Genomic DNA, 9,304 nt, shown 5'->3' on the forward strand with positions numbered 1-9,304 from the left:
CTTGTCCTTTATTTGAAGGCTGTGAAAGCGGGGGAGCGGAGCCTGGCCAACGTGGGGGAGCTGAAGGAAAGAGCTCTTCACACTGAGCCTTTTGTGTTGCAGAGTGTAATGGCTGAGGCTGTCACTGAAATGGAAATGTGTATTTTTCCACTGATGTGAGACACTTTTTTTCCCTCCAGTAAACAAGCACACAGCACTTTTTAAAAGCTGCTTCCATCCAACAAGTGTTCAAGGCCAGGTTGGACACAGGGGCTTGGAGCAACCTGCTCTAGTGGAAGGGGTCCCTGCCCATGGCCGGGGGGGTATTGCTGGGGGGTTTTTTAGGGTCCCATGATCTTTAAGGTCCCTTCCAACCCAAACTATTCTGTGATTCCATGATTCTTATCATCTTGGTGTGGCTTAGCACAGGGGGGATGTTGACCTCAGTGATTCGTTGATAGCACATCGCCATGAGCAGAGATGGCATGTGAGGCTGGGGAAAGAGGGTACATGCTTTCTCAGGATGAAAACTGGAGACAGAGAAGCAAAGGTGGGGCTGGGTGATTCCCAGCCTTTCAGGTGACGCTCCTGTATCCCGGTTTAGGCCAGGTCCTTCCAGCCATGTCTCAGGGTACTTCCACATGCTCATCTCAGTAGCAGTCCCCAGTGAGATGCTCTGCAGCAGATGGAGGTGTCACTGTCCCCTTTGGTAATTTAAGTGTCTGGTTTGGCACTGGAGATTGAACCAGAGCAATTTCTCATCACTGGGACTTCCCTGCAAGCAGAACTCCACTGCAGAAAGGTCGCTTCCCCCTTATATTAGCTGATTTTGGAGGCATTAATTGTTTCACTTCCAGCAGGCAGAGCCAAAGGGGAGGCAAACCACTAACAACAGCCAGAGGTGGAGATTTGAGCATCTCCAGTTTCCTCCTAGAGCTGCCCATTAGAGGATCCTGCACATCCCCAGCAGTAGGTCACAACAGCTTCTCGGCTGCTGTACATCATGTCAGCCAGGCTGGGAAGTGCAAGCGCGGACACCGTTGCTGCCCTTGGTTCCTGCCCTGAAGAGTCACAACCTGCTGCTCCTGGACGTGGTTGTGTCACAGGCTAAAGTACAGGCAGGCTCTGTTAGTGTGTGACTGGCGTTACAGTCCACCACCTTGTCACCTATAGCTGAGCTCATTGGGCTTAAAGTACACTGGGGGAAACCACATCCTAAAACCACCATCTCTCTCCCTACCAGCTCTAACAGCAGCCAGGGTGCAGGGTCCCACCTTGCAGATGCTGGGTCTGGGGGAGATGAATGCTGTAATGCAGAGCACCCACAACCTCATGCTCTGTCCCTCGCAGCTTCCCAGAACAATTTAGGTTGGGAGGGGCCACTGGAGGTCGTGTAGTCCAAACCCCTGCTCTAAGCAGGGTATGTATAGGGCTGCCTCAGTTTTGCATGTCTCGGTGTTGGATACATGAAGCAGAGTTTAATCACCCTCACTGTGAATTGTTTTTTCCCCTTCCATCTAGTCTGCTTCCCTTGGTGTAGCCTGGGTTTGCTGCTTCCCATCCCCATGCTGGGCATGTCCGTGTCAGGAAGTGGGTTACTTTTCCCTGCGGGAAAGCTCCATTCACCTTTCCCCTGAATGCTGGCTGTACACACAGCAGGAAGGGGCACGTCCACCGTGTCCCCGTGCAGCTTAGCCGGAGCGAATCTGACCCCTCCACAGGGACACGCAGGGATTTGGGGCCAGATAAGGGGCTGGAAGGGAGGAAATGGAGAAGCATGAGCCTGTGAGGACTTGGGACAGGCTTTCGGCAGAGCAGGCTGAAGCCCGGGAGCGGGAACACTGGCAAAGCTGTGTGAGGGGCTGCACAGAAACTACCCAGCTCCTTAAAATCACCCTCGCACCACCGTTTCTCCCCGCCATGCTATCCCCGGACCCGTCTTTCCCCGTGTAGCAGTGCCTGGCACTCCACATACCTGGTGTGCAGCGTTCCAGCTGCCCTCCGCTCCCGTCCCGCTGGCCGGAGGAGCAGGATGGACCCTTCGGCCACCGTCGTCCCTCCAGAGCCTGGCGAGAGTCGGCTGCTCCGGCAGGAGGACGCCTCTCTGGCGGGCAGACCGGCTGCCGGGCTCTCCTCGAGGGGGAGGGACCAAACTTTGCCTTAGTTTTCAGATGAGCCAATCTTCCCGGGAGAGATCGTCGCTGGGCCTGGAAAAGTGCCTGGCACGGAGCCATCCCCTAAAATCACTGCGCGCCGCAGAGGACCCCGCTGCTGGTTAGGCTCTGGGCTGTACCCCTGCACGGCAGAGACGGGTCTGTGCATGGGATTGTTGGCATGTGGCTGTGAGCTCTCCTGGCTTTCCTCTGGTGCTGCCGAGTGTGGCAGGTCAAACACTGGGTTCCCAGTGAGGAATCCACCCAGCCAGGTTGCAACATCCTGCGGAGGAGCTGCGATGCTTACGGGACGCTTTCGGCTGAGAAGAGGAAGCCTGCAGCAGGGAGAGAGCACCCCACTTTGGCTCAAGGTCCCTCCATAAACATCCAGATCTTTTCTTCCGGCCTTATGAGAAGGGGATAGCAACACTCTAGGGAAGACGATCTCACGTTTGGATGTAACTGCTGGAGTAGTTTAAGGTGGATCAAGCGCAGGTCCCTACTGATGGGATGGATCTGCACCCACTCCCTCACTCCTTTGCACAGCCCTGGCGTTTGCCCCTCGGTAACACCGAGTTTAGGGAATTAACTCCAAAACCAGCACCAAAAATAAAAGATTAGTTTGCTGAGAGAGCAACAGGTTGATCCAGCTGATGAAACATCCATATGAGCTTCAAGGCTAAGCAAAGGGAGGCAGCAGGGGAGGGAAGGGAGGTAAAATTTGGCTTATGAAGCTGCATTTGTGGCCTGTCTCCTTGGAGAGCTGGTGAGCTCCAGGGGTGGGATCATTGGCTTCTCTTCCTCTCTGTTTCCATATACGTGTGTGGGTATGATCTGAAGCTAGCAGACCACAAAGGTCTTGAAATTTAAGTTGTATTTTTAAACTTTGAATTTTGTTGGCAATTCCTTGAAAAAGAACAAGAAAGTTGCATGAAAAGGTCCAAGATTATTATTTTTTTCCCCGCACTTTTGTCCAGCACTCATTTCAGTGGTGGGCTGGATGCATTAAAGCATAACATTTTCAAGATAGATCTAATGCTAATAAAAGGTTTTGAAAGACAACTCTGAAGACCTTTGTTTAATCTGAAGGACAGGTTCTTCAAGGTTAGTGTGAAGCAATGAAGAGGAGGCAGTGCATGAGTGGTTAAAGTAAGAGAGACATGCCAAAGCCAATGATGCTTCTGTGGCCCACTGACGAGCTCCAAAATTTGTTATATTTTTCAATATAGTCAGATATTTCCTGATGTGCAGGAGCTGAATTCAGTAAATGTCATGGGTGGATCTTTGTCTTGTATCTGGGCTACACAGTCCAACCACCCAGATCAGGGTACCTGTTGAAGCAGGCCGTGATCCCCTCTAACCTTTGTAATCTCATCTTTTTCTGCCAAGAAAGCAGGGTAGAGATGGTTGTGTGTCCCTCCAGGCCTGGATTTGGGATGTGGCTGGGATGCTTATGGGAGATGGCCCCATCCACCTCTGACTCCCAGGATGTAGCCCCCAGCACTGCAAACGTATCCTCACATCAGCCTCTGCAAGCTCCGATGTTGGTTCTTTCCAACATGTTGGATGTGGAAATCACACTCTTTTCAATCTGTGAAAATTTCTTCATGGAGTAAATGCAGTGCAAAAGCCTGAAAAAACCCTAAAACGCTTCTGGTTTACGAAAGGGATCAGACTAACCAGCTCAGGACCAGCTGTCAATGTGGAAACATACACATTTTCTCCCAATTGATGATCTTTAAGGTCCCTTCCAACCCAAACCATTCTATAGTTCTATGAGTCTATGATGGTTTGGCCAGACTGGAGAAAATATTGTTGTGTTTCCATCCCCAGGATGGTTGGATAACATAGTGAGCCTTGCAAGCTGCTGAAATTCCCTGCCAGCAAAGCAGCTAGGAAATATCCCCTAGCAGTGGTACAGTTATTGAAATCCACAGCCTTGCAGGGGCTGAAGATGCTTGCATTGCTTCCTGGGGGTCTGTTGTGTGTGACTGGAATGTGTGAAGCAAGGGTATGGAGATGAGATTTTTGAGCAACGTGCCATAGGTCATTTATTTGCACTAACGAACATCAGAAGATACCTTCACAGACCTTTCTTTCATTGCAATGAAACACCTCAAATAATGGATCTGCAGCACTGGCAAGGGAGGAGCCAGTTTCCATGGTACTGAGTACTAACAGACCCCATAGCAAAAGTTTGGCCTGAGCTTGGCTGTTTGTTAGCAACATCCTTGAGAAATGCAGTGTGGTTTTATCTTGAAGTCCTTTATATAAAGGTCTGCACTTTGCTCCAGGTTTCCGTGACTACAAACCAAACATCACTGTCAGTCTGTGACCACTGGTTTAAAGATAAATTGTTTTTCTTTTTTCCCCCTCATTCATTTTTCCTTATATTTGGATAAATCCTGTTTTCTCACAGTGCATGTCTCATTTTTAACCTAGATGCTGCTTGATCTGTTAAAATCACTCTTGAGAGGAGCTCACACATCAGTGAACACCCACTAATCAAATATCACTCTTTCACCAGGCACCTTTCTGAAGTGTGCAGCATGACAGAGCTCCACGAAGCTGTGGCTGTGGGGGACTATGACCTGGTGGATGAAATTTTGAGGACGGGGCGCTGTGACCCAAATCACAAGGATGCCGACTGGCACGACAGAACCCCGCTGCACTGGGCTGCTGCAAAAGGTAAGGGCACCCACCCCCTGCTCTGTTACCTCTGCAAACTGGCATCGTAAAAGGTGATGCTGATTGTAATTACATCTTGCTATTATGACAGTTACATCTGGTGGTAGTCGTAGCTTGTCCCTGATCATTCTCTCCTTAATGAGCAAGGAAAAGGAAAACAAAAATTTAAATGGGAATTTGCCTCTAAAATAATTCATGGGATGACCATCGAAGTGATTTTTTAGCATTTCATTCTGTCATGTGAAAATTTACAGTTTACATGATACGTACATATAGCATGTCTGCTTGTCCCCCATATTACTTTTCTAAGAGGTGACTTCAAACAGTGCAGAGGAGTGATTTCTCATGTACACCTGCCTGAGTGAGCAGAAAGCCAAATGCACTGTATTTGTACCAGGTATTTATGAAACCCAATAGAACAAAACAATGTAAAACTCTGTATTTTGCATTGCCCTCCCTTTTTCCCACCTGGTTGAATGAGCAACACAGGACCAGAGTTGTTTGCAGCCCCCACTTGGTCCTTCATCATCAGAGTGTCTGTTAAAGTCAAATACGCCTCTGCAGCCCAAAAAAGAGATGAATGCAACAATATATAATGTATCATTTTACACAGCGTACGCCTCCATGCTAGGGTGTTTGTTACACATTGGAATCTCACATCATGACATCTGTCACTGCAGTCAAGTGGGTGATTTGCTGGTTTACACTTGACACCATGTTTTACTTTTGCCCTGGTGGATTATTACTTGTTTGGGCATCAGCAAAGGGAACTGAGCTATTTAAGAAAATGATAATGAGAGACTGGCATGGCCTCGGTGCCATTGGGAGCTATCTATTTCAGTCAAGGCAGTGTGCAGTCAGGTAGAAATAACTTTCTTTTATCTTCTTTAAGCAATTCCACAAGTTAGAAAAATATGAAGGTGAATGAGAACAAGTAGTTTCTCTATCTCCTGTCAAAAAAACCTTCGTTTTAGTTCACAGGTTTTCCATTTTTTTAACGTTTAAATTTTATTTTGCGTTGAACTAAAAACCAAAATCAAACAATAGCCAAGTCAATAGCCAAATGGTCCATGACTAATTGAGATATGCTGTTCAGAAATTAGTAGAAATATTTTTGATTGTATCGTTGGCTTGTTGCAAAATTCTTCTGGAATCAGTCTAGTTTGGGGGTAAAAACCAGCATCTTCTAATGAGTACCATTTATTCGATAAATCAAATGGCCAGGTCATGAGTAAAATCCCTCATCGCATGTTGAGTGAATTATCATCAACTGCTTGTGACCATCCTCAGCATCCTGATGGTATGAAGTCTAATGTGTGTGCATCTTCTCTCCCTGTTTTGCTGCCCAACACAAGGGCAGTCAGAGCTGGTCAAGCTCCTCGTGGACCACGGCGCCCGGCATTCCCTGCGGACTGACGTGGGCTGGACTCCAGCTCACTTTGCTGCCGAGGCGGGCAGGCTGGGGGTGCTTCGCACCCTTCATTCCCTGCATGCTGCCATGGATGCGGCCGACCTCTTTGGTGACACTCCCAGGAGGCTTGCGGAGATCTATGGTCACCAAGATTGCTCCAGGTTCTTAGAAAGGTGAGTAGTGATGGTTAGTGTTGCTGCGGCAGCTGATTGGGCTTCTCATGAATCCTACACCTCTTGGTCACAAATGAGTGATTTAGGGTCGCTCAATTAGAATCACCATCAAAGGTATTAGCAAAAGTGGTTTTGATATTAATTTATAGAAGTGTGACTTAAGAAAGCTCAATGGCAAGGTTCATTCTAGTACTTTCTACATGGAAAAAGCATGTAAAAAATTACTTACTGCGAGGGTGGTGAGGCGCTGGCACAGATTGCTCTGGGCTGCCCCCTCCCTGGCAGTGTTCAAGGCCAGGCTGGATGGGGCTTGGAGCAACCTGGTCTAGTGGAAGGTGTCCCTGGCCATGGTAAGGGGTTGGAACTGGGTGATCTTTAAGGTCACTTCTGACCCAAACCAAGAGTTATCACTGGGCTCAGGAGCCCTTTTTTTAAGTCCTACCACTATAATTTACAACTTCAGTGGACACCTTTACCCTCATACAACAGTTCCACCTCCTCACATCAGCAAACTTGGAGTTAATTAGGATGAATTACTGTCATTTGTAGTATAATCACAATTACCTTCTCCTCCTTCAGGTGTGCAGAATGTCCCAGAGGTGATACCATGGTCAGGGCACTCTGTGGCTCCAATGGGAACTGGGTGATACTGATGCAATCATTTTCTGCAGACAGAAAATGAAATGTGTGCAGCACAGAGCAGGTCTGTGAAACTGTGCAGCACGGAGCAGGTCTGCCCTCTGCTCACGGTGTCTGTGTTATTGGTATGTAAATGTGAGGGCTATTTAGTTACAGAACATCACTGTCAGTTTTGGATATTTGCCTGTCATGCAAAAATAGAGAAAAGGCAATTTTTTAAAGTAAAGTCTGAGGGTCTGTGCCAAATGCAGACGTGTGTATCTAAACAGGGCTCTGAGCATTCAAATCCTTCCTTAGCCCCAGTTCAGCCCCATCTAGCACCACCATGATCCTTGCACGCTGTGTCTCTGACCCCAGGTGTGCCAGCTGCATGAACATACTGCTGCCTGCCCGGGCTGAGCCACTGCTCTGTGCCGAGGACTGTTTGCATCAGCATGGAAATATTACATGTTTCAACATGTAAATATTATTAACATGCAAATATTAATAATATTCTGCTACAGAGTATCTGTGCCACTCACCGAGGTTTGCATGGACATGCAAAGGACAGGAAACAGCCTTCAGAACACAGCTGATTCTGAATAACAAACACATGATTTCCATCAGGGTTTTTTTTGCATTAGAAGGGCTTTAACCTGGATGCTGTGGGAGTTGTGGAGGATGGGACCATGCTGCCCGTGCCTGCTACCAGCTCTCTGCAAAGTGCTGGGCGTTGAGTGCACCAAAGGCTCCAGCTATTCTAAGTCCAGGGCATATACACATTCATATGTGTGTTTGTGTGTGTGTGTGTGAACAGAACAGTATAGGAATAGAATAGTTCAGCTGGAAGTGGCCTGACCACTTCAGGGATGACCAAAAGTTAAAGCATGTATTAAGGGCATTGTCCAAATGCCTCTTAAACACTGTCAGACAATGGGGCATTGACCGTCTTTCTCAAACATATATGTATATATAGAGAGTAAGCCAGTTCGTCTCTGTGGAACCATTGGCTTTGTTCCATGCTTTCAGCCAGAACAGCATTGCACTGATGTGACAGAGCTGCTGTATTACAGAGAAAAGGATTTTTCCTGGTATCTAGCGGTATTTTTGGCAGACCTCCATAAACACTGAGTACCTACAAAAATCAGTCCTCTGCAGTAGGAGGAAAGGGTTTGTCTTCCCTGGGATAAGATTTACACTAAGAGTGTCCACATCTGGATCCTGTCAGTGGTGGGGTCCAGGTGAAGTCTCTGTGAGGAGAGGTTGGGGCTATACCATGCTGGATTCACATCAGGATATGGCTTAGCACATCAGTAATGCTACTTGTGCCTCTGGGAAAACTAGGTAAGAAAGGAAAAAAACACTGTCTGGCAATGAGGAATGAGAAAATAAGTGTGAGAGAGAACCCTGCAACACCAAGGTACGAGAAGATTCCCCCACAGCCCACAGAGACCATGGGGATACAGGTTGTCCTCTACACTTAAGTACTTTCACCTGCTTATTGCTGATACTATAAAAAAAAAAAAAAGGTCTTGTTTTATTTTGCTTTTGCAGTTTTTTGAAAGGGAACTAGTGACTTAAATCTTGGTGGTTGACATGATCTTCAAAGGTCCCTTGCAACCCAACCCATTCCATGATTGTATGTTGCGTGACTTGGAAGTGAAGGGTAGATGTACTTGCAATTTGACGTTAAAAATTTCTAGTACTTACAAATGAGCTGTACAAAAAATAAAGGAAATTGGAAACATTGCAGTGAGTTAATATCCCACGTACAATTGCATTAAATGTGGTTACGCCTATTTAAAAGCACAGAAATTCACAAGATCAGTCTTTGAGAGCTAAAGTTATGATTCTGATGGTAAAAGTCCAATCTTGGATCCTTACCAAAGGTTTCCCACTTCAGCCCAACTCTCAGTGAGTACCTGGCCGCTTGGGGTGATGAATGATGTTAGATTTGCAATGAACCTCAGTGTTTTCTTAGTTACTGCTGGCAGCAGTCTTTTGACCATACCAATACACGATGTAGATAGACTGCTCATGAGTGGTGGTGTGACTGTGTTGTGCGCAGTATCGGAAGATGCTCTCTTGCTTTCTTCTCCAGAGCAGAGGTGGAGAGCAGAAACTATCGCAGGACAGCTGCAATGAAAGGAATCCCATTAGACCAGGTTGATGAAGACTGGGAACTCAAGAAAGAAGAACTTAAGACAAACCCACCATGTTCTCGGAAGAACTATACATCTGTTGCGCAAAAGAAAAGTCCAAAAAAGAGAGGGAAGCAGTAG

General features: G+C 47.2%; 1 protein-coding gene across 1 annotated transcript; it reads left to right on the forward strand.

The window, feature by feature from the left end:
* Nucleotides 1–4,681: 4,681 nt before the first annotated feature.
* On the forward strand, nucleotides 4,682–9,304 carry ANKRD66 (ankyrin repeat domain 66). Its single transcript, XM_010020283.1, has 3 exons — nucleotides 4,682–4,820; nucleotides 6,176–6,404; nucleotides 9,124–9,304. The coding sequence occupies exons 1-3, from the start codon at nucleotides 4,682–4,684 to the stop codon at nucleotides 9,302–9,304; spliced, it is 549 nt and encodes a 182-aa protein (XP_010018585.1).

This window comes from Nestor notabilis, unplaced genomic scaffold (genome assembly GCF_000696875.1).
Source record: "Nestor notabilis isolate BGI_N333 unplaced genomic scaffold, ASM69687v1 scaffold708, whole genome shotgun sequence".
NCBI classification, from domain to species: domain Eukaryota; kingdom Metazoa; phylum Chordata; class Aves; order Psittaciformes; family Psittacidae; genus Nestor; species Nestor notabilis.